At 47.8% G+C, this 23,885-nt stretch overlaps 2 protein-coding genes across 6 annotated transcripts; both read right to left on the bottom strand.

Annotated features, from left to right (window-relative positions):
• Positions 1 to 243: 243 nt before the first annotated feature.
• Positions 244 to 6,208, bottom strand: ARL9 (ARF like GTPase 9). 4 transcript variants are annotated; one of them, XM_074904017.1, is made up of 5 exons: positions 6,125 to 6,208; positions 5,335 to 5,503; positions 4,171 to 4,245; positions 2,495 to 2,670; positions 244 to 1,379 (listed from the first exon to the last, which is right to left on the bottom strand). In XM_074904017.1, the coding sequence occupies exons 4-5, from the start codon at positions 2,633 to 2,635 to the stop codon at positions 1,200 to 1,202; spliced, it is 321 nt and encodes a 106-aa protein (XP_074760118.1). In that variant the 5' UTR covers positions 2,636 to 2,670; positions 4,171 to 4,245; positions 5,335 to 5,503; positions 6,125 to 6,208; the 3' UTR covers positions 244 to 1,199. The 4 variants fall into 4 exon arrangements, with proteins under 4 accessions (XP_074760118.1, XP_074760116.1, XP_074760117.1 ...); XM_074904015.1 differs by lacking the exons at positions 4,171 to 4,245; positions 6,125 to 6,208 and adding exons at positions 5,931 to 5,972; positions 6,039 to 6,091; XM_074904016.1 differs by lacking the exon at positions 4,171 to 4,245 and having other exon boundaries at positions 6,125 to 6,205.
• A 549-nt stretch (positions 6,209 to 6,757) lies between these two features.
• SRP72 (signal recognition particle 72) lies at positions 6,758 to 23,210 on the bottom strand. Of its 2 annotated transcripts, XM_074905605.1 has the most exons (19): positions 23,072 to 23,210; positions 21,753 to 21,873; positions 19,816 to 19,939; positions 18,866 to 19,009; positions 17,975 to 18,086; positions 15,722 to 15,753; positions 14,987 to 15,111; positions 14,844 to 14,901; positions 14,527 to 14,658; positions 13,988 to 14,116; positions 13,394 to 13,466; positions 12,759 to 12,823; positions 11,685 to 11,780; positions 11,119 to 11,222; positions 10,410 to 10,487; positions 9,620 to 9,757; positions 9,321 to 9,358; positions 8,856 to 9,015; positions 6,759 to 7,874 (listed from the first exon to the last, which is right to left on the bottom strand). In XM_074905605.1, exons 1-19 carry the CDS (start codon positions 23,184 to 23,186, stop codon positions 7,700 to 7,702), a joined length of 2,019 nt encoding a protein of 672 aa, XP_074761706.1. In that variant the 5' UTR covers positions 23,187 to 23,210; the 3' UTR covers positions 6,759 to 7,699. The 2 variants fall into 2 exon arrangements, with proteins under 2 accessions (XP_074761707.1, XP_074761706.1); XM_074905606.1 differs by lacking the exons at positions 14,844 to 14,901; positions 14,987 to 15,111 and having other exon boundaries at positions 6,758 to 7,874.
• Between the last annotated feature and the right edge of the window lie 675 nt (positions 23,211 to 23,885).

Genomic DNA, 23,885 nt, shown 5'->3' with positions numbered 1-23,885 from the left:
TGCAGCAGTGGAATCTGGCGTTCGGTTCACCAGTGGGCCCCAGGGAGCTGGTCCTTGGCCACCAGCGGAAGCCACCAGCAGAGGCCAGGGCCCACAAGCAGGGCAGTGTGTGCAGGTGCTGGGCACCCGGCCCTCACAGATGGGTGAACAGACCCGTTTCAAAGGTAGCTGTCCAGGAAAGGCCTCGGGGTCTCCTGCAGCACTCCTTGTTTGGGTAAATGAAGCCCAGACCACTGGTTAGGGTAAAATTTTCTGCTTTATGAATCTGTTCCAAGGGACAAAATTGTAAAATCCTCATACAGTAAATGCACTTGCAAAACAGATCCTTTACAGAACTGCTCCTGGAGTGTAAGTACAAGGACACTGGGAGAGTGACACTCCTCTGCAACTCATCTGCCTCACCTGCTGTGCTAACAGAAATCACTTTCAAAAAACAACAGGCTTTTCACATGTAAAACTGCTTGCTTGAGGACAACCTGTACTAAACCAAAATAAGTGGCTCAGCCCGATGGAGGAGTCTCCCACTTTCTGTGCCAATTTAACTTAAATGCTTCCAGTCACTACCTTAAATTACACTGTTTTGTTTTTTCCCTGTAGGCAAAGAAACACTCAACGTCTTACTGCTTTCATTTTCTCATTCCTACCCACTAAAGAAGCAGTAACCAGCCCAATTTGCCACTCCCTTAAAAAACAGCTCCAATACAGCAACAATAAAAATTGTCACTGTCAAAAATGCTAGTTGCAGCACTTTAAATTTCTGACACTGTCAAGAAGTGAGGTCTCATTTTTAACAGAACAACACTGCTAACAGGGTTCTGTAAATCATGTGAAGTAAACATATTTCAATTTGAGCCTGAGACATCAAGCCAGGTTAAATTTCCTGGATACAACTTTGTTCCACGGAAGTCAATGCTTGATTTCCACCTGGCAAGAAGCCATCTCAGACCATCTAAGCTATATATCCCCTTAACTGCTGTCCTAATCTTCCCCTACAAATACTCTAAAAATAGACTACTTTTCAGACGTATTTTCAAACCACTATAAATTAGATTTTCTTACCAACTAGACATCATTTTCAGAGGAATTTCACACCCACAAGGAAAAAATATCTGTACATTTCAGTCACCACACGGCAAACTGACCATACACTAACACCTCATCTCCTGCAGCTCAAATATCACACTGTAGGAAAAGAGATGTCACTGTGTTTCCAAAACCAGCTGTGCTATCAGCTCCTTGGCATCCTTCATGCTGGAGGAGATCTCGGAGCCATCTTCTGCGACGTGGGTACCGATCAAGAACATCTTTCTCTCATCCCCAATCTCAGAGAGTGCCAGAGCATCATGAATATCGGTGATGCAATATGCACCTTCAAGGTCCTGATATGCAAAAAGAAAACAACCCTGTTAGTTGCACGAGATGGCAGCACCATCCCCGCTTTGAGCCACTGCCTTTGTCCAGGGAGGGAAAGGATCTCAAAGGCTTCGGGGGGCACCATTCTTATCTACCTTCTATGAGATCAAGTTCCCATGCCCTAAAATGCTTGGGGAAAAAAACCAATGTTTATCTTTAACCTAATTTCTTTCCAAATAAGTAAGGGTACAGTTCTGTTTCTAGTAATACCAGTGTTTCTGATAATGTAAGACTACCTATACAAGGCAGACAAAAGTCTTGCTGGCCCAGGGTACTGGGCATCCAGCACAGAGTTACAAGAATGGGGCAAATGTATAACAGTCACGCCCTGTGTACCTTCTCAGCCACCAGCACTTCTGACTCCAGGACCTAGAGAATCAGTAGTTGCATTTGTGTTTGATGAAGCCAAAGCCTGCACTTGCGTTCAAGAGTAACATGAAGGACTACTAGTAACACGCCGAAGTTACTAGAAATTTAGGAGGTAACAATGTAAAGCAAATCGAGCACACAGCCCTCATAAAAGAAAACCTGGGCTTAAAACCCATGGGCTGTTCTGTCATCTGACTGTATCATAGGCACAATTCTATTCCAGGTACAGCACCAGTCATTAGCACTTTCACAAAGATCTTAGGAGAAAGCACTGCCTTGTGGGGAAAGCTGCTCTTTCAGCAGCAGCCTGAGGAGCAACAACCAATCTGAAGGCAAACAACAGTGCCTCACTTTTCAGCTTCTGCGAGGTAAAGTGATACTTCTAGACAGACGTTCAGAACAGAAACCTAATCCCAAGTGTAACTGCAGTCTCTCCCTTGCAGCTCCCAAATCTTGCAACTCTAGAGCAGTTTCCACCACTATTTCCACCCATAGGTCTGACTGCACCATCTTCAAGCACAGGACCTGCATCTTGCAGATCAAAAACTCAATCTCAGATTATTTTCTTTTGCGGTCAACAGGTGTCCCAGAAAGACCTCCAGCTCCCAGTCATGCAGCCTCCTTAAAGGCAAGAAACCTCCTTTGAAAGGCTTTGTTGCTGTTTTCAGAGCTGCTGCCAGCCCAAGCTCAGCTAGCAGCAGGGAATTCTTACCTGCTTGTTGGCCAGAACCACCACCGGCAGGGTGGAGTTATTCTGGATCAGTTGATGAAGCAGCTGTTTCGCCACAGGCAGTCGGGCATGATCAGCGGAGTCCACAACATAGATTAGCAACAGCACTTTGGGCAAGTACATCTTCCAGTATGAACGCAGAGATTCACTGCCCCCGACTGGAAGAGAAGAAGGCAGCACAGGATTCACCAAGTAATCCCAGCAGCACTGCTCCCAGAGGTGTGGACAGCAGGCCCTGGGCTGAAAACCCAAGGTATTTGGGTTACCAAAAGCTCAAAGTATTTGGGCTACTGTATATGTGCATGCTCTGAGGAAAAAAAAAAAAAAAAACACAAAAAACCAAACCACTTTCCATTTTAAACTCTTATTTTGAGAGGATTCTGGGTTCAGTTTCTTTATGCTTGCTTTCTGCCTTGTTCTTGCACTCAAGCAAATCAGAAGAGTAGAAAGAGGTTCAGTGTCCATAAAAACCATGTGAGAATGTCCCCATATAACCTATCTCCACATGTCCATCTCATCTTAGGACCAACAACTTCCAAAGAAGTAATTCAGCTCTGAGATGGAGCTTATCATGTTTGTATGACACTAAGGACTAGGTCAAAACTCCCACAGCTATTCTGTCAATAACCAGAGATGCTTAGAAAGTGAGAAAAATCAAGCCCCAGCAGACTCTTCAGGCAATCCTTGGGAGAAAGCTTTGTACAGGATACATTTCTACCTGAGCTCTTCTCTGCTGGATACATAGGAAAACTGTCCATCTTCAAAACCAGGCCTTATAACAATTCTGTGGTGAAACCATATGCAGCAGGTTGCTTGAGACTTGTTCCCATGACAGGACAAAAAGAGTCTGTCAGTTTGCTGAGTTTAATAGGAGCAGGAATAGCTAACAGCATATTAAGTATTTCAGATGTGTTTCCACTTCTCCAGGTCTTCTAGGTACACTGCAGAACCACTTGCTCAAGAGTACTGAGCTGCTCAAAAGGCACATCTCCCCAAAGTAGCAAGTTTTCAAAGCAATACATTTGGGGTTCCCTATATCTGAAGAGAAGCTCTTTTCAAAACTGACTTAATAGTCAGCCATCTTTCATGCCCTCAGTGACTTTGTTCTGTTCCAAAGCAATTTTGCTTTCACTTAAGTCAAAATGATTCAGTAGTTTCAAGAACGTAGAAAGGGAAGCAACATTTCCTGCTAGGGTGTGCCTGACTTCAAGAGCCCCAACGCATCTACTGGCAGAACTGCAAGTCTGCCACCATGGAAAGGAGCCAAAGGGCTGTGAGTGACACATCACCCTTGGGACAGATGCTTCTGATTCTGTACTGTGACGCTGTGGGGGCTCACCACCCTTCCCTCTGTTAAGTGCATTCATGCATAGCATAACCCAGGGGTCAGCAACCTCACAGAGAACATTTTTTCTCAAACCAATAGGAACTCAGCAGAAGCCAGGAGCTCCTATCCTTTACAGAGGCAAGATATCACCCACTTATATATATGATGGTACTAAGAAAAAGAAGTTTCCTATCTAAGCCAGCAAAAAAACCATTTTTTTCTTACTGATCGTCTCGTGCTACGTGATCACAGCATAGGCTGCTAACCCCTGGACTAGGCAATGGTACAGACTGGGTAAGTAACCAGATTACAGAGCCATGCACGGATTTACCTGGCTGAAACTGGCCTGAGACATTTCATTTCCCATGGGTCAGATCACAGCCATCACATCTCAGACACTACCAACCTGGACCAGAGAGGGAAGGATGACTCAGAAACAGTAGGTTCTGCTGTGGGCTGCACAGCACTGGTCCCAGGCCATCCCCAGGCAGGAGCAAAGATACTGTGGGTTTCTCTGCGTTCAGCTACACCAAGCAACCCCCAGCAGGAGACACAGGTGTCTTGTACCTATTAGGAGAGGGGCACAGACTACAAGCATCTCTGGGCAGATGATTTCCCTAAGACACCACAGAGACTCTTATGGTGGTAGGACTGAGAATTAAATCCTGCCTTAGCAGCCCCATCCTCACCTCCCAAAGACTTACCTGGGAACAGCACAATTGATTTAGGCCTGCTGACAAAGGTAGGGAGGCCTCTGTGGGCTACTGCCAGTCTAGCACTGGTACAGCACAGTGCAGAAACAGCAGGAAGCAAAGGGCAGCTTCGGCCTCCACAGAAGGCAGGCACCAATGAAGCTAGGATGTCAGCCCCTCTGCACCAGGGACTGATCTGATTGCAGGACCTCTACGTTCCCCATCAGATAGCTGCACCTAGAACAGCTGTGACACCCAGAAAGCATCACAGGAGATGCCTTCTGCAGGCAGAGTCAATACCCAAAATTCAGTGCTAAGGACAACACAGAAAGTTTAGCAAACACCTGCATTCAAAAGACATTGAAGACTAGAAAACCCACTTACGAGACTTTTGAACAAAAAGGGTACAAAGCTTTGCTCTTCCTCCTCTGTTTTTTCACCTTATCACTTACTCCTTTTCTGCTCTTACCCTTTGCCAGGCATAAGCACCAAGAAGCTGTACAACACACAACTGCTACAAGGCTTACTGGGGACACCTTTGCTTTGGGCTGATTTCACATAATCAGGCTCGTTACCATTCTCTCTCTGGGAGCAGAATGAACACAGATCCCTTCTAACACCAGTGTTATCATCCCGCTCAAGAAGTAGGGTGGGAAATCAGGATGCCCAAGGAGAAAATAATCACAACTTCATGGTATCAGTGCAGTCACTAAAGAATATGAAGGGTTTAAAATACAGTCCTAATCCCTAGGACATAGGATAGGAACTTATTTTATGTTCTGTACTAAAACAGGTTCACTCACTCTCCAGGAACTCCATGTGGGACTCTTCAGTGTTGATGCAGACAGCATTGAAGCCCTCAGTGGGAGCCACACTGTGCTTGACGTGGTTAGTTGCCAGGGAGTGGAGAACGCTGGTCTTCCCAGCCCCATCCAGGCCCAGCACCAGTATCTGCTTGCTGTGTCCCTTTCCCTGCAAGGCGAGGGCAGCTCGCTTAGCCAGGCAGCCGGGGCATATGGGAAGCTTAGCGGGGCTGGGGGAGAAACGGAGGCGTGACAAGGGCTCGGGAGGGAACGGCAAAAGCTACTTCAGGGAGAAGAGGGAGAAGACGCCAGTTGGGCTCCTGGCTGCAGCGCGGGCGAGGCGATGGGAGGCCGGAGACACCCGCCCGTCCAGACCAGACGCAGCTGGGGAGAAAAGCCGAGAGCGCGGCCTCGGCCCCGCCGTCCGGCCCGACCCAAGGCCTCGCCGCGCTGCCGGGAAACGCGACGGGAGCGGCGGGGCCCCGTCGCACCGAGGCAGGCGAGGGCGGCGCGGCCCGGCGGGGAGGCCCCGGGCGGCCCCGCTGGCGCTCCGCGACCCAGCGGCCTCACCCGCTGCCCCGACCCGGCCCCGGTACCTGCTCGGCGGCGGCGGCGGCAGGGCGGGCAGCGGGCGGCGCGGCCCGGCTGCGCAGGCGGGCCCAGGCCCAGGCCGCCAGGGCCGCGCCGCCCGCCGCGGCCAGCGCCGCCCCCCACAGCGCGGCGGGCCGCAGGCGGGTGCCCATGGCCGCCCCGGACCGGCCCGCTCCGCTCCACGCCCGGACACACGCACCCCAGCGGACGGACCGACGGACGGAGCGAGCTCCCCCTGCAGCCCTAAATGCACAGCTCCCTCCGCCCGAGCTGGGTTCCCAAGGTCAGGTTGAGAACTCCAGTTTCAGTAAAATAGCGAACCCTTTCACAGGTGGATTTTTGCTGCTGGAGGAAGGCAGGCTGTCCCCACAGCTGCTGCCCTCTGCCCCCCCACAACGGGATTTGCTCCCAGCTTGCTTCTAGCTGGGCACCCATCGCCCGGGGAAGCGTCCAGACAGCCCGGTCAGGGCTCCAGCAGTGCCGCACGTCAGCTTTTCCATCTGGTCAGAGGTCCTGCCAGGTTTAACCAGAGAAGACACCTGGAGAACATAAGAGTTGCATTCGCCTCACTCCAAATCTCCCTCCAGAAACTGCATCGCTGCAGGACAGTGCGCTCTCTCCTGCAGTCACCAGCTGCTGGCTAAGAGGAGGCAAAGCACCCAGGCAAGTCATTCAGAATAATATTTTCTCTTCAGCACTCCAGTGGCAGCAAGTGACTCCGCCGGCCATGCATAAAGTTCTGTTCTCACTCAGAGCAATCCCCTTTCCATATGGTCCCAGTGTGCAATCAAGGTAATAAAGATTGGATTCTACTTAGATTTTTATTCAATGGGGACTCAAGGCAGGGTTTTAAGCCACAGTAACATTTCCCTTGCTCCCCACCTCTTCAGGCCTTTGCTTTAAATTCAGATATAAAGTCTTTGCCTTTTGGGGGGACACCTAACAGCTTTCCCTGAGGTGCTAGTTCTACCCACTGTAAGTCCACGCATGGAAAAATGCTTTAGCTACATTGAGACCAAACAAGAAGTTGCAAGAGATGCTTGGAGGCTACCTGTGGGGTGCTAGGAAAGCAGATACATCTTCCATCTCATCCCCAGCTTCCACTCAAGAAGCGCAGTGCCTCTTCACTGCAGCCCACCATCATAACCAGCCACTTTGGTTTAGTTCACTCTTGTTTTCCGAAGCCCACTAGAACAAGGAAGTTGGCTTGCAAAAAAGGGGACAATGAGCCAGCTGCCACACACTTCGCCATGCTTTCTCCTCACAGCCTTGTTCTCTCCTTTCAGATTATTTTCTGTATCATCTAGCCCATACATTATTTCCCAAGATCCTCCATGCCTGTGCTGACTGGTGCTCAATGACTGACTGGGACAAGACACCGAAGACAGTGTTTGCATCATGCCTGGTCAGAGACACTGTCAGATAAATCTGTTAAAGGCCTTAACTAACATAGGCAGGAGGAGCATAAATCTACATTTCAGTAAGTTTTTGATTATTGCACATCTTTTAAACATTTGGCAACGTGGACAGATTTCTTCTTAGGGGACTGCAGTTGAGTTTGATGCCAACACCCTGTCACAGTGGGGACAAGTGTGAGGAAGGCAACTTGGTGAGCAGACACATGGTGGTGCCTGTATCAGCCCATTTCCCCCCAGACCACTGACAGGCAGGACAGAGATCCGGATGCCAAGAGTCTTTCACCAGCACTTGCTTTTGACCTTTATTCTGGAACCAGCATCACCGACTAAGGGAGGGAGGTTACACATCCTGCTTTTTACCACCCTCCTTTAGCCCCTTTCTTCTTCTTCTGTTGCTGTTTCTTCTTGGTGGCCGGGGCACCGGCAGGTTTTTGGTGCCTGGGAGGGATGACGTTACTTGTGGCTGATACAGCTGCAGCACTGCCGGGCCGAGGGGAGGTAGGTGGGCTGCTGGCAGTCCTACTGGCATCCCTGCAGGGAAGATGAGAGAAAGAGTTACCATGTGGGTTCACAACCACTTGCAAGATGTGGCACTACTGCAGGAAGCAAACAGCAAAAAAGAGCAGCTGTCCCACAAGACAGCATTAGGTGGCATTATGCACGGAAGGGCACTCATGCAAGGGGATCTTAAATAAGCTTCAATATACATAGAAGGGCTGATGGATGATGGGAACATGTCTCAGGGCATCAACCACCTTTTAACTGATGTTTGCTAGATAGCCTAAGTCATCAGCAAAGAAAGCAAGACTAATTTTTGAATAGATGTATGACAGCTCATGCTAGCCCTCAGGCCTAGGCAGCGCAAACCCATCATTCTTTCTCTCTTCTTAACTACAAAGGCATCTTTGTGCCAGGTCTCCTTGCAAACACTGCTCAAGCCAGCAGTGCCAAAAAAGGCTTTTCATGCTTCTGTTTTGAGACAGCTGTGTAAAGAGAAACTATCAGACAGCACTGGCAATTCACTGCATTGCTATCATTTTAGAACTACTTCTTTCTCTCAGATGCTAGTGAGTCACCATCTTGCTGTCAGGCCTCACACACAATGGTAAACCCTGATTCCAGCTCAAATACTCAGTGTCAACTTAGAAGGAACCAGTGTTTTCCCAAATCATGGCTAATGGTTCTGCAGCCACTTAAAGACTTGAAAGCAAATAGCTCAAGGGAAAGCATGCAAAATTCATCTCATCTTCGAACTTAATAAAAGCACATTAAAACTCAGGGAATTTTATTTGCACCTTGGCACCTTCAAGCATGCCTACCATATCATTTGGGTTTTCAACAACCTATAGGGATCTTTGGGACAGCAGTTGAAGGTTCAAGCAGCAAAGTATGGTTTCACTTGTGCCACCCACAGCAGCTGCACTGACAAAGCCACAGAAAAGCAGCACACGCAGCCCTCCCAGCTGCCCAGGAGCGATTCCCCACACCGTGCCCTGCAAAATGGGTACTTACAGTTCAGAAGAGCCAGTTGTGGTTGAACCCTGAGTCCCCTTGCCAACCTGATCCTTCTTCTTGCCCTTCTTCCGTCCACGATAGTAGGAACGCTCTCGCATTGGAAGCCACCGCTCAGGGTCAGGAGTCACCTTGGGGTCGTAGTTCTTAGGCAGCTTTCCTGCAGAACATCCAAGCACCAGGAAATGGGATTGGAGTCAACACACTAGAGAGGCATCACCAAGGGACACACATGGGACGTCAGTAGCCAGGAAGCATGGAGTCCAGCAAACTCACATCATCTTATTAAAGTGTTACTACTGCTGAAAAAAGCCCCACCTAAACAAGCTGTCATGAAGATCTGGGTTCACAGGGACCCAGTCCCAGCAAAAGCTCCAGCTCCTGGAGAGCTGAAGACTGCCTATTTGAAGAAACAATCTGGCAAGCTCTCTGAAGCTGTGCTGTGCCAACAGCTAGGAAACTTACCCTTCTTTTTTTTCTTCTTCTTCTTCACATCCCCTTGTCTGAAAAGCAAGAAGGGAAACAGCCACTATGACACAGCATGGACACAGCACACAAGTCAATTAAAAACTAGCTCTGTAAGAAGTTAAACCATTCCCATCTCTCTCAAAACTTGGTCTGCAGCTACCTGAAAGCTCCCTGCAGTTAAACAGGCTCCTTTTTCACCATCCTGCCTCCCAACAGCAATGTCCCCACCACACCAGGTGTGGTTCTTGTGCCACACCAAAGAATAACTGCATCAGAGCTACAGCAGCCCACTTTACCCTGGCTCCTTCTGCTGGTTGTCCCCAGTGAGTTTCCCAGCTTTCTTCCGAACATAGGTTGCTCCATGGGAGTTCTCCAGCGCATCAACATCTACTTTCAGTGACATGGTATCTGAGGAAGGCAAGTGTTTGCTAAGACTGCAAGGGAAGAGTTCAGGGATGCAAACCAGCAAGCAAAAAAATAAACACCCAGGTTTGTCCAGATAGCAATGGACAACTTCAGCTTGGACAAATCTGGCCTGTTAGCAATGCAGACACCCAACAGGCCTACAGGGCTAGTTCCAGCTTTCTCACCAGCTTCCTGCACAAGCTGGGATGAGCTGCTTCATCACCATCTGCCTCATTTTTTCCTTCTTTGATATGGGGACAGAAGCAGCAACTTCCTCTGAAAGCTGCTCAGCATGGCAAAAGCAGTATGTCAACATGGTATTTTGGGTCAGTGAGAGCTTAGGCATATTTTATTGGGCACAATCCTGCATTACTACCACAGGTTTAAGATTCCAGCAGCAAAGATGAAGGATCTCCTATTTTTGGTTCCACCTAGTCTCAAGTTATCCATTCTCAGAGAAGGAGGCCAAAGACAAAAAGGTCCTGGGATCCAGCCATAACCAAACCAATTAGGGAAATAATGTAGCTCCAGACAACTTGACCTGGATATGTAGCTGCTGTGGAGATGTTCCTTGCCTTTCTTCAGGTGAAAGTGGGACTGAATTCCACACATAGTTGAAATCCAAGGGAACAATGTTCAAATGCCTCTTTCTTTGCTCTGATTCCACCATCAAAAGGATACACTTTAGCTTTTTCAGGGTCCACCAGGGAGTAGGCAGAGATGAGCTGTGCCAGGGTATGTACGTCTTTTGGGTTTTGCCTTTGTAGAAAAAGAAAAAAAATGACCAAGTTACCAAGGTACAGACTCATCCCAAAGACTGGTATCACCATGCAGTGCTTGCTGCTGTAGCACAGCTGCTGTCTGTGGGGACAGGTATATCAGTCTGTTTTCTCCTCCACAGCACATCACCAAACGTCACTGGTGCAGCCAAAAGGAGGTGCAGACATCTCCACAGTATCACAAAGCAGACAACAAAAGACAAAAATCCCTCAGGTCCCAGTAGCAAAGGCAAATTAACAGTCTGCGTGTCGTCCCATTCCGCCCCCCCTCCCCCAAATCCCATCAGGTGCATAATAAAAACTAAAACCTAGACATCCATGGTTTATGCAGCACTAGAAAAAATGATGCACCTCAGTCCCTAAAGCAACCTTCACTACACACAAGAGGCACCTGGGACAAAACACACAGGTTTTCAAGTGAACACCAGCTATAGATCAAACAAATGACTCCCTCTCCTTCCAAAATACAGCTTTGCATTGGAGACCCTGTGCAAAAGCAATTCTAAGGGAGGGCTACCAGTCAACCAACACTGTCAGACACTGCCTGGCACCACAACGCTTGCAAAGGTCTCTGGATGGAGACCTCCTGGTTCAGCAACCACCCAACTCACTTCCAGAGCTCCTCCAAGTCGCTGATTGCTTCCTTCTTCCTGCCATGCTTTAATTTGAAGTTGGCAGCTTCCCTTATCAGTGACAGATGGACAGGAGACTTTGGCTGAAAGACAAAGCAGTCATAATTTGCTCCGAACTATCACAGCATGGAGCCCAGCCCTAGCTGGCTTTAATGCCCCTGAGACCTGGCCAAGAAGAACTGTGTTAGCAACCTGTCACGCAAAAAGTAGTCCACCTTTGCACTCCAGGGTGTGAGGCAGAATTGCATGAGACAAGGCCACTTGCTGCTCCACAATGTTTTCTACTCAGGGAGAAGGCCCAATTGCTACATTTGGACACTCACCACCCCCACTTTTATCTGACAGGAGCTGCTGCTCCCTTTTCAAAACACATCTGAAGTAATGAAACAGTGATAAAACAAATCTTCACAAAACAGGAGCTCACAGGTCTCCAAAACCCCAACGGGGTGTGCTGCTGGGGCTATGCATCAACAGGAAAGCTGAACAGGACTAGTTATAAAGACTGGGACAAAGCCTTGCACATTAGCTCCTCTGGTCCGACTTGCCTGGAATTGCTGATACCACTGGATAGCCTGCGTGAAGACCTCGATTGCACTGTCAATGTCCTCTTCATGACTGTACATTGTCACCAACGCAGACACCTGCAAACATTCAAGAGCAGCTTATAGCAAATCTTCACACAAGCTGTCTATAGCCAGAAAGTCAGCAGTTAGATGACGGGATTTCCCAAAATCAGACTCAGTGTAAGCTTTCTGCTCTGCCCCTGAAAACCAGCTGTGGTAACAGGCAGGATAGCCAGGCTTGATCTTCCTACCCAGATCCCTCCCAAAGAAATGTCCCCACCAATCTTTCTCCAGTACAAGCTCAAGACTGCATTCACAGGAAGAACCTTCTTTGCTTGCCACTGGACACAGTATCATTAGAAACCCTTTTCCTTCCCCCATTCTTTATCCCAAGATCCATGAAAAAAAGAAATCAGCACTGAAGAGATGATACAGACACCACCTGTTTGTTTACACCCCAGTCACAACTAGAGGTGACATGCAGGGCAAGAGCAGGTATTGCTGACTGCCCCATAAATTACTTTGATCATTCACACTTGCAACTGGAACAGACCTGCAACTGTCAGCTGCTGCTCAAGATCCTTATACTGTACACCTGAGCAGTTTTAAAGTCATCAAGCTTTTCCGAATACCAGATGTAGACATGTGTGCAGAACAGGGTGATGCTGCAGGATAGAACATATGGCACTTTCTCTCTAATGCCTGTTGTCCTAAAGCTGCTTCAAAAACTTCCCAACCGTACATACCAAGGAAGCAGATGCTCCAGTCATGTTATGCAAGTAAATCCAGGCAACATGCAGGTCTGAGGGATTACAAGAGAGTATGAACATAGGCAGAGAGCATCTCTGCTGACAGGCAGAGTACTTCTGTGGCTAAGTTCAGGGCACGTGATGCAAGTTATAATCCCACCTTTGTCCAAGACAAGGAAGATGGACTCAGGTTCCCTTCAGACACTCAGGTCAAGTGAAAACCACAGAGAAGAGGCAACAGAGAGTGGGCAGTACAAAGCTGTGCTACAAGGGAAAAACCTCACAGTTCAGGCTGAGTTTTGCTTACCATACCAGGCTTGTGCTGCAGTTCTTCTATGCTCCTCAGGATCATGCAGGCTTTGGTGACACTGCCTAGAAGAGAGGCAGGAAGGAACATGTTCTGAGTGTCACAATAACACTTTACTCTTCCTGTGAACTTACAGCCAAAGGTAAACAATGGGGAGATAATGATCCCCTTCTCGGAATACCTCCCTGTTTCCAGGAATAAAGGACAGGCCTCCACACAAAGGACCTTTCTACCCTTGCCATACCATGCCAAAGGCTCAGGAGCAAGTTTTTGTGAGCAGGGTCTTCTCTTCCAGGAGAAACTCTGCACTGCCTGACTGCATACGGGAACAGTAGCATCAGGGAGCCCTGCACCACTCCCAAAACCCTCCTGTCGCAAAACAGATTCAGCTCTATTATTCACAAAGACTATGGACATCTATGCCAGGGATCTGTGGAGCCTGGACATCCAGACATTAAGCTATGGGCGTTATCCTGCCACAGACACATATATAGAATACCTGACTGAAAGCATCTCTGCTCTGCACCCCTGTCATAACAGTGACTGCAGTAAAGATTGCCCTACAGCCTGTTTTTCTCACCCCTTGTACGATTATCGTGTGCAGACACTTCCCAACAAAGGAGGACACTGGATACCTTGAGCAATTTTCAGCTGGGCCATCGTCAGCTTAATCTCAGCTGCACTGGCAGGGTGCTGGTCTGCAAAGTCCTGAAAGTCAGGGAAAAGAACAATTCAACATGTGTGTGGGCGCCAGGCTGCTGCTATGGCGAATCATCTCTCGTGCTCGGTCACAGCAAGCTGGAAAGAGCCAAAGGAAGCTATCCAGCACAGGCAGCCTTCAGCACACAGCAGAGGAGGGCCCCAAACTGTGCCAGTGGCCCACTGTCCTCTCAGATTGTTGTCTCAGGGCACTCACTCCCTCCCAAAAGGAGGCTGTTGCAAACTGCTTGCAAGCAGAGCAGCAGAGCTCACTGCTTACCCTACAAGAAGTCTACTACAGTTTTCTAAGCATAAAAATCAGAGGTGTAAGGGTACGATTTCCCCTTAAAAGCAGCATCATTCAGTCGGGCCTAAATACTTTCTACATCAGCATTAAACCAAACCAAAATAAGCACAAATACCCCTGGCAATTTAAACACGACAAAACAAACTAAGGAAAACAGCACATAAGAACATAAAGCACAAGTTTAAATGGAGCTTGGCCAAAGGAGTACTTTCTCTTAACCTACCTGCAAGAGCCCTACAGCCTTTGCATGCTGCTTCTCGCGACACAGTTGAGCTGCCTGGATAAGCACAGGGAGCAGATGCTCAGGGCTCTGCGACTGCAGGCTCGCTGACAGCTTGCGGCACTGATCTGCCTGAGGAGTGGGAAGAGAGAATACACTTTTCTCAACCTCTGCAAGCTCCCAATACAGGACTAACATACCAGTTGTATCTAAGAAGAGATGCTAGTGAAGGCTTCCCCGAAATAGGTATGCAGAACCAAGAACAAGTTCTCTTAGTAGCACTTCAGATGGATCTAAGAACCACACCCACCTCTTCTGTCTTCTAGTCATCTCCACACCATCCTCCCTACATTAACACTCAAGTCACTATACAACTGGCTGTCTGTTCTTTTTGATGATTGTTTTTTCCACCTCACTTATGTGCCTAAACCAAGTGGTCTTATCTTCAGACACAGAACAATTGCATATCAATTTCTGCCTAGTCAAACTCCCATGGAGAATATTAAATTGCTAGCTAGTTACTGCAGATCAGTTTCCCCTACCTGGTTAGTGTACATTGCCAGCAAAGCTTTGTTGAATTCAATCGCCTGGAGCTGTTTCTTGGAGAGTTTATGCTCAACACCTTCTGCATTGGTCAGCTTCACCTTTTTCTTCGAGTCAAAGACATTTTGGTCCTGGAGAAATCACATATCATGAGAAGATTTCAAGACATTCCTTGAAGAAAAAGTCTCTGGGTCTGCGATTTAACTTCTGTTTAGGAAAAAGTCTTTCCTCATTATCCCCCTCCTCTCCACAGCAGAAGAGAAACAAGCTGAGTAACCATCAGTAAGGCTGCATTAGCAGTGAGGTAATTCTATACCTTGTTAATTGTGATGATGTTATTTGCAATGACAGCAAGCAGTCCTACATCTGTTGGCCTGCAGAGAAGCAGAAAGCATATTATTATTAAACAGTGGTCTCTACAGACAGAAGACTGACCATTTGTTTTAGAAAAGCCCTTACTTCAACTTGATTATTTGATTGTAGAGCTGTAGAGCATCCTCTGTACGACCTTGCAGTTGCATGATATAAGCCATCTGACCATGAATAATGGCCAGTTCAGCCTCAATGTCTTCCTCTGTCACATCCTGAAGGAAAATCAAAGCAAAAAGAAAAAAAGCTGCCATCTCACCTCTCTTCCCCTAGCTTCAGCATTTTGCTGGCAAATGCTCTCTTGGGCAGTATTAGCAGCAAAGTACCCCAGTCACTACAGGTGAAGATTATAGCCACAGCACAAACACATCTGTGTTAAACCAGGAGAAAAGCAAGCTTCACCTGCTCTTGCAAGTATCTGAAGATATCCTTAATTTATGCATTGAATCTGCCCTTCTGTATGAATCAACGACAATGATAACAAATTTCCTGTGTTTCCCAACACCCACTCAGCATGTTCATCCATACCATGAGTGGGTCACAGGGAGGTTTCAGACAACCTGCATCCATCCTGCCTGCACCTGCGTAGGCAACTTGCAAGGAGCACAGCAGCAAGCAGCCTGCAGCATTAGCTTCCCTTCTGCAACAACCAAGATTGCTGCCCCCGCCTCAGAAGCGGGTACCAGCAGCAGTGGCAAGTCTTGCTGGGTAATACTGCACAGCAGCTCTGCCTATCCTCCAGCTATCCGCAGAACGCTTTATGGCCACACCCTCATTCACGCTGGCGCAAAGCAAACGCTTTCCAGAACAACATCAAGAACTTACAGAGTCTTCTGACAGCGACTGGCGGCAGAGCTCTAGAAGTAAAAACAAATTGAAGAACACAATTTAGAAGGCTTTAGGGGGGAAAAAAATAGCCTAGAAGCAAGGGGAACATATACTTTTTTCATGTATCCATGAAACGTCTGCAGCATTACAAGGGTACATCAGACTACAAGGTGATGATGGATGGGACTGAGCATGAGGGAGAAGACTAAATGACACAGAAGAAATATCAGAGGCACAGGAGATACTGGCCCACCCAAAGACACTTTGTGAGAGCAGAGTCACACACTCATTTTCTCTCCTGAGCAAATCTCCTTAAACCTAGCTCCTAATCTTTTCCACAGGGATCACTTGGCTGCAAGTGCTCACCATCCTGTGAGTTATTTTAAGTGCTGCAGCTTTCAATATTCAGATCACACCACCCTTTATGGGGCAGCAATTCCATCAGTTTTCAGTGCACATGCTAGTCACTTAACTTTCTCATATACCTCACCAGAACATCACTTGTTTTGCTCTCCAAAGAACAACTGTCAACAGCTCAAATTACAGATGCTTAATAAAACAGTTGTATGGGAGAGATGCTATTCTATCATCTAAATCAGGACAGAACTGACCTATTTATCTGCAATTATTCCTAATTCTCTCCCCTGCATGGCAAGGTTTTGGTAGCAGGGCAACAGGGCTACAGGGGTGGCTTATGTAAGAAGCTGCCAGAAGCTTCCCCTATGTTCAATGCAGCCAATGCCAGCCAGCTCCAAGACAAACCCACCGCTGGCCAAGGCCAAACCCATCAGCAATGGTGGTAGTGCCTCTGTGGTAACATATTTAAGAAGGTAAAAAACCAACTGTGCAACAGCAATTGCGGCTGGAGATGAGAGTATTTGACAGAAACAACTCTGCAGACACCAAGGGCAGCGAAGAAGGAGGGGGAGGAGGTGCTCCAGGCGCGGGAGCAGAGATTCCCCTGCAGCCTGTGGAGGCCCACGGTGAAGAAGATGCCCACCAGCAGCCCATGGGGAACCCCACACCAGAGCAGGGGGATGCCCAAAGGAGGCTGTGACCCCATGGAAAACCTGCACTGGGGCAGGCTCCTGGCAGGACCTGTGGCCCTGTGGAGAGAGAAGCCCAAGCTGGAGCAGGTTTGCTGGCAAGACTTTTGACCCCATGGGGGACCCACACTGAGGCAGTCTGTTCCTGAAGGACTGCACCCCACAGAAAGGACCCACACTGGAGCAGTTTGTGAAGAACTGCAGCCCATGGGAAAGACTCACATTGGAGAAGTTTATGGAGGGCTCTCTCCTGTGGGAGAGACACCACACTGGAGCAGGGGAAGAGTGTGAGGAGTCCTCCCCCTGAGGAGGAAGAAGCAGCAGAGGCAACATCTGATGAACTGACTGCAACCCCCATTCCCCATCTTTCTGTACCACTGGCAGGGAGAAGGCAGAGAAATCAGGAGTGAAGTTGAACCCGGGAAGAAGGAAGGGGTAGGGGGAAGATGTTTTAAGATATTTTTTATTTCTCATTATCCTACTCTTACTGGATTGGCAATAAATTAATTTCCCAAGTTGTCTGTTTTGCCCATGAAGATTTGGTGAATGATCTCTCCCCGTCCTTATCTTGATCCACAAGCCTTTCATTATATTTTCCTCCCCTGTCCAACTGAAGAGGGGAGTGATAGAGCAGCTTTGGTGGGCACCTGGCATCCAACCAGGGTCAACCCACCACAGGCACCCAGTCCTTTTTTTTTTTTTTTTAATTAAAACATACAAAAAATTCCCCTTCCACCCCATAGGAAAACATCCTCTTCACAAAAAAAGCTCATTTATTGGTTTATACTAATTTCATACCTAATCCAGATCATGAACTATTTTTTTTTTATAGTATATGTTTATATATATACATATACTAACAAAACCAGGAGGCAGAATAGATGAAACGTCTCATGCTTATGAGAAGAGATTACACTCATATTTACTTCCTACTTCAAAAAACTGCTCAAAGGCACTGAACACCAATTAGGAGGCTGTAAGAGAGCCAGGACATGCTATATGCCGCATAGCCCTGGAAAAGAGCTGCAGAAGAATGCTTCTATAAAAACAACAGTTCTGTCGGGAACCACCTGGAAACTTACAACAAATCCTGCCATTGGTCTGGTTTTAAATTTTCAAAACATCTTTCTCTCTCATTAAACATGTCTATAGAGTAACCACTTCCACCACACAAAGCTTCCTTCTCACCTCACCATGTTTTTACCTTCTGCTTTCTGTAGTTTTTTCATTGCTTCATTCAACTTTCCTTGCCCAATCAATGCACATGCACTGTTATAACACAGTTCGTAGGTAGCTTCTCGAAGGCCCAAATCCTCCTAGCATGAAAAGCAAAGGCAACAGTGCATAAACACCAACTGATCTATACAGATTTGACATGCAATAGCTACAAACTTTTTTTTTTTTCACACACATTCAAGCTATTCCTTGCAAAATAAATTTAGAGGCAATTTTAAAAGGGCACACACCTGGCAAATAAAAGTCACAGTGCAAAGGATCTGACCTCACACTACACAACAAAGTCAGAGGAAACTGACAGGGCGGCAGCAAAACTCCAGCCTCATCTTGGAGACTACTTCGGCTGCTGAAAGAGGGTAGGTAAGAACTACTACTCTAGAGGACTAAGAATTGTATCCACAGTGCTGAACAGAAACTGAGCATGCTGTGCACACCACCAAGGACAAAGACTTCTGAAAACATGAGAACATTACAATCTGCACTGCTCATTAAATAAAAATATTCCCAAGCATGGCTGGGTGATCCAGGCAGTTAGCTTTACCCTGGACAAGAGGGTAATGAGACAGGAAAGTGCTAGTCACCACAGGCGTTCTGCATAATGCAGGCTCAGAGAGATACACTTTGTGCTCTGCTGTGACATCTACTAATACAAGCCTCCTAGAAATCAAAGATGAAGGTTAACTCATGAACAATAACAACATTTATTCCTCCATACAGGGGGAAACCACTAGGTGATCTTCAATACACTCAGAAGTCATTAAGAGACATGAACACATTTCTATCCTGTCAAATATCTACGATTTCATATCCTTTATGCCTTGGCTCTCACTCTTACACACATACACGCACACTCACTTACTGGCATCACCTTCTCCCATGTGCTTTGTGCTGCCACAACAGCAGAGAGGTTGGTTTTTCTCTCTTCCTCATACTCATCCTGGGAGTTGCGGATGAGATCCCTGTATGCAGCCAGACAATCGTCATAACGCTCCAACCTGTACAACTGAGAAAGGAAAGGAATTAGCCTTCAGAATAGTATTTCCCTGTGCATGCTAGTAACTACAGCCTCCTTCCTCCCTCCCCATGGACTGGCAGCATCAGAGCACTACATGTTTTAAGCTGAACATTACTAACCTAAAGGTAGGTTTGCACCTACTTTTAAGAGCAAACTCTATAGACTACATTTGCAAGGACTCAAACAATGACACCAGATACCTGCACACAAATAGCACAGTTCTTACTCCTAAAACAGCTTCTTTAAAAGCAGCAGAGGATGCAGTTTTGTCCTCAAACAGCCTTTTTCCACATTAAGTCACCTCTCTATGAGAGAGATTAAATGATGGTCTTTCATGCAGCTGAGAGAAGACAGCCAATTCTTCACAAAACTGTTCTGATCAACCAGGGAGAAACCAGAGAAGAAACGCAACTTCTTCTCTGCTTCACTTCTAACGCCTGAGTAACCATTTCTGGACAGGTATCTAATGCAAGCAGATGGCTCAATCACAAACAAATCACATCAGCTCTCTTCCATCCTCCAAGCCCTCAGCCAGATGGCTGTTATCAGGCCAGACCCAGGAAGGGAGAGGGAGCCACAAATGTATTGCTTTGGTTCAGTGGCAACAAGATGACAACTCTGCCTCCAGTAACAGGTGACTGAAGCTCCACATAAGTTGGAGCAGTTGGGAACTATACCTCTCCTTACCTTCAACACAGAGAAGGAAATTATGTCCCCATACTTGCCCCACATTAGGGGAGGAACAAGACATCCCGTATATGAAACTCCCACCAGGAAGAAAAGCTTGTAATTACCACTTGTCCATAAAGCTCCTTCAGTTTGTCTGTCTGCTGACTGGCACTCTGAATGGTTTTGAGAGCATTTTCAATACGATTCAGCCTGTATTCACAGTAGGCCTTCTCAAAGGCAATAATGTCACTGCAAGGACAAGACAAAGGCTGAGAGAAGGCACTGTAGTCTTCATTCAACAGCATTCACCCACCCAACCACACTTGTTTAAGCAGTCCTAATTAGTCACAGACTGCTACATTCCCAAAGAGCCAAATACCAGAGGTGAGCACATGATCCCAGATCATTGAATTATATATCTGTTGAGCACTGAAAATATCTTAAACCTACTCTGTGTTCAACAGAGAAGGAATATCAAAACTTCACCTAAAAGAGGTTCCTTTTTTCTGGTGTCTCCAGACACATGGCATTTCAAATCCATCACCTCCCCCACCCCCTACTGATTATATGAATCAAATGCTTACCGGTAAAACAATACCAAACTTCATTATGTGTCTCCTTCTTAAAGAGAAGGCATATCATTATAGCAAAAGGTTGTTACTGCAAACTTTCAAAACCAATCGACTCATACAGAGAGAGAAAGGAAATGGTATAAAACACAGTCCCTCTTATAGTCTGATACTAAGCCAACGGTAAAATTAACCTATTTTGAAATATCAGCGCAGCCGAACTGCAGCAAAAGGGTTTGCTGATGTTAACATAAAATTGGCTTCAAAGCAAGCTCACGCCAGCAGGGAAGCATCATCAAACAAGCAGAGCCTTGAATGCTATGTTCCACCTACGCCCCGAATGCTGTGTTCCACCTACCCTCCATTTAAGCCAAAGGAAAATTAACCAGTGATTCCCTTAGTTCATCATTGGTGCAACTTGTCACCAGCTATTTATTTGCCTATTTAAAATTATCTCAGTCCAGCCAAGTATTAAGGGAGACTGAAAACAAATGAATGGCATTAAGAATTAAAGCAAAGCAGTGGGCCTAAGTGCAGGACAGGACAACTTTAAGACAGAGCAAGAACCAGCACTCTCCCTGCTCTGAAGGATACAGGAACAGACACACAGTACAGCCAAACTAAAGAAATTACAGGCAGAACTCTGAAGCCTGTTGAATTCAGAAAAATTATTCCTCCTCCTCACTATGTACTAATAAAACAAGCTAAAAAACCCCTTCCATCTCAGGAAAGAACAAAGTTGTGAATAAGCTAATTATGTTTTATTCAGATGTGAACATAAATGAAGGTATGTTTCATTGCACTGATACTACAACACACTTTCTGGGGAAGTTCCTTAACAAGAGCATTATTTGAAATACAAAAACTTTGCTGCCAAGCAGTTCTTGGGTAGCAATTTTCATCCTGGCTGTTGCACAAAGAGCATCTTTATTAGGAAGAAAATTGGAGTCTGCTTAGCGACACAAATGGGAAGCTTGACTTATTCTCAAACACAAGTTGTCTCCAAGGTCCTCATTTTGTGAACATGCACAAAGCGCTTACACCACCCCAAAAGCTGAAGCAGTACCTTCAGGCTGGCAAAGAAAAGGACCCCGAGAAGCAGTATGCTGGGGCAGCCAAGCAAAGCTAACCACTTGCTGCCACTGGCAAGGCCTCCTCTCTTCACTCCCCAGGAGATCTGTCCTCTTCCCTTGTACCAGCTATTGAGCTCAGACACGTCAACAAGCAGAATCAGTTCCTGAGGTGGCTGAAAACTAGATTAGGGACAATCCCTTCAACAGTAACAGCAAGATGTCAAACTTATCTCAAACTTACCCAGACCACCTCTCACATCCAGAATAAATCAGTATTTTACTGAGAAGCCCAATCCCAATGGCTCTGAGCACCTCCTGCTCTTTATTTTGCTGCCTATTAGTCCCCTCCACTGAAGCTGCAGCACCTTCTGAGGGACTTGCGGTTTCAGATTTCTGAGAGTACAGCAAGACACAACTCACCTGGTTAACACCTTAGTGTGGGTGTTGATTACGCTGAGGGCTTCCTTGAAGCTCCCGTTCTGAATAAGACATACTACTTTACACTGAAGTGCAGTCACATCATCTTTGCTGATCTGCAGTACTGAGGGAGAAAAAACAGTTTCACCACAGTGATCTAACTCCTTATTAGATACCTTAAGACTCTGTAAAAGCCATATGCTGTTGCAGTTGCAAAAACCCATCACAGAGAGCAGTCACATCAATTTAAAGGGGTCCTGGCATGGCTTGCTTTGGCTCAGATGATGAAGCAAATCCCAGCATAGATGAATCCAGTATAAGTACTGAACTTACCTGGAGTGACAGCTGTGCTAACATGCCTTGAACAGAGCTGCACCAGAGGAGCTGTACACACCTGTACAAACCTTCCCCCGGCATTCACTTCCAGGCAGAGAACACAGTGCCAAAACCTGAGTGCCACGTAAAGCGCATACAGGAAGAAAAGCACCTGATACAGAGGAACAGCATGGCTCCAGACAGGTAGTCACTTTATATACCAATACTTTCTGACAGTGGAAGACAGCGAAGGAGAACTAGGAGAGAGAAATTGGGTTTGCTATTTGATTTTTTCATGTGATACCAACACTCTGATCTGCCAGGACAGGAAATGAGTCCCTGCTCCCTACAAACAGCAAAGAGAACTTTTAGCTTTATGCTGCAATCCGATTTTGGATGCCAGTCTATCAAAACAACACATCTCAATGTGGGCTCTCACTTTCAGGCAGGTTATTACTCACAAGTCATTTAGTCCATATGCACAACAACACTCCTCCAACTCCCAGGGGGAAAAACCCTCCTTCCTCCCACGATCAAAACTGAAGGAAAACTCACGACTACCTCTGAAGGCCTGGGCCACTGCAAGGGCTACATGATGCAACAGAATCAGCCGATGGTCCCGCCGCGGAAGCGGGGCCTAGGCGGCTGCCCCGCTCGGCTCCCCCCACCCGCTTTTCCCTCTCCCCTCGCACAGCAGAGCCTCCAGAGACGTGCCGGAGCACCGCCGGGCGCCCTGTCCCGCAGTCCGGCACGAAGCCGACAGGCGGAAACCGCCTGTTCCCCGCCGCAGCCGTGCCCCCGCACAAGGGCCAAGCCCGCCCGGGCAGAGATCACGGGCTGCGACGCCGGCCGGGAAGGATACGAGGCGGAGGGGACAAGGACACCGGGAGCGGCCCCGCGCCCAGCCCGCACGCAGCCTTCTCCCGGCAGCGTACGGCCCCGCAGCGGAGCCCGGTACCGACATGGCGACGGGGGCCGACACGTCGTGCGTGCGCTCACTCACTCACTCTTGTTAACGGACTTGAGCGCGCGGGCGAAGTCCCCGTTCTGGCCGCAGCGGTTCACCTCGCTCCACAGCGCCGCCGCGGCCCCCGCGCCGCCCGCCGCCGCCGCCGCCGCCATCTTGGAACCGGGAGGAGAAACACGTCGGGGGCGGCGCCGGCGGCTGCCCCGGAAGCGGAAGGGCCACGCGCCGGCGGCCACGTCGCGAACGGCCATGGGGCTCCGCCCTCCCCCGGGCCTCCCGCACCTCTGACGGCGCGGCTGCCTCACACCGCCACCGTCCCCGCCCGCAGACCCCCCCGACCCCTCACACCGCCACCGTCCCCGCCCGCAGACCCCCCCGACCCCTCACACCGTCCCCCCCCCGCAGACCCCCCCGACCCCTCACACCGCCACCGTCCCCCCCCCCGCAGGTGATGCCTTATAGCTGGTGCCTGCAAGTTGAGACCTGTAACGATTAGTGATCCATTATACCTTAAATATTATTTTACCAAACAGTGTTTAAGGCCTGAGTAATTAAAATGTACAGAGAAAATATCCTCACCTTGAGAACAGATACATCCTGGTAGAAATGCTCAAACGAGGCAGATAAAAAATCAAACATGTTGGCCAGACGAGTGGGGAAACATCCAAGAAGAAACTGTCATCTAAAGACTTGTGACTGTAAAAGGAAAAAGGAGTAGGGGATTAATTCCCCAAATGACCACCAATGACTACCTGAGACCCCTGTGCATGCATAGCATAATTTCGCAACACTAGCATTATGTAAATGTAATAGGCAAAAAGGTGGAGATTTCTTGGAAAAAATGTATGAATATT

The sequence above is a fragment of the Athene noctua genome, chromosome 4 (assembly GCF_965140245.1).
Source record: "Athene noctua chromosome 4, bAthNoc1.hap1.1, whole genome shotgun sequence".
Lineage (NCBI taxonomy): Eukaryota > Metazoa > Chordata > Aves > Strigiformes > Strigidae > Athene > Athene noctua.
Note: the sequence above shows the minus strand (reverse complement) of the source record. Positions and strands in the feature narration are given on the sequence as shown.

What these genes read in the sequence shown, in the direction of transcription:
- SRP72 (XM_074905605.1), bottom strand. Translation starts at nt 23,186, where the DNA reads ATGGCGGCGGCGGCGGCGGCGGGCGGCGCGGGGGCCGCGGCGGCGCTG. An exon ending in AAAACTACAGAAAGCAGAAG is followed by an intron (nt 15,754 to 17,974) that starts GTAAAAACATGG and finishes TTTTACTTCTAG; the next exon opens with AGCTCTGCCGCCAGTCGCTG. An exon ending in AACCAGCAGAAGGAGCCAGG is followed by an intron (nt 9,359 to 9,619) that starts GTAAAGTGGGCT and finishes CTTGCTTTTCAG; the next exon opens with ACAAGGGGATGTGAAGAAGA.
- ARL9 (XM_074904014.1), bottom strand. Translation starts at nt 6,077, where the DNA reads ATGGGCACCCGCCTGCGGCCCGCCGCGCTGTGGGGGGCGGCGCTGGCC. An exon ending in CCACATGGAGTTCCTGGAGA is followed by an intron (nt 2,671 to 5,334) that starts GTGAGTGAACCT and finishes CTTCTCTTCCAG; the next exon opens with TCGGGGGCAGTGAATCTCTG. An exon ending in TGGTTCTGGCCAACAAGCAG is followed by an intron (nt 1,380 to 2,494) that starts GTAAGAATTCCC and finishes TTTGCATATCAG; the next exon opens with GACCTTGAAGGTGCATATTG.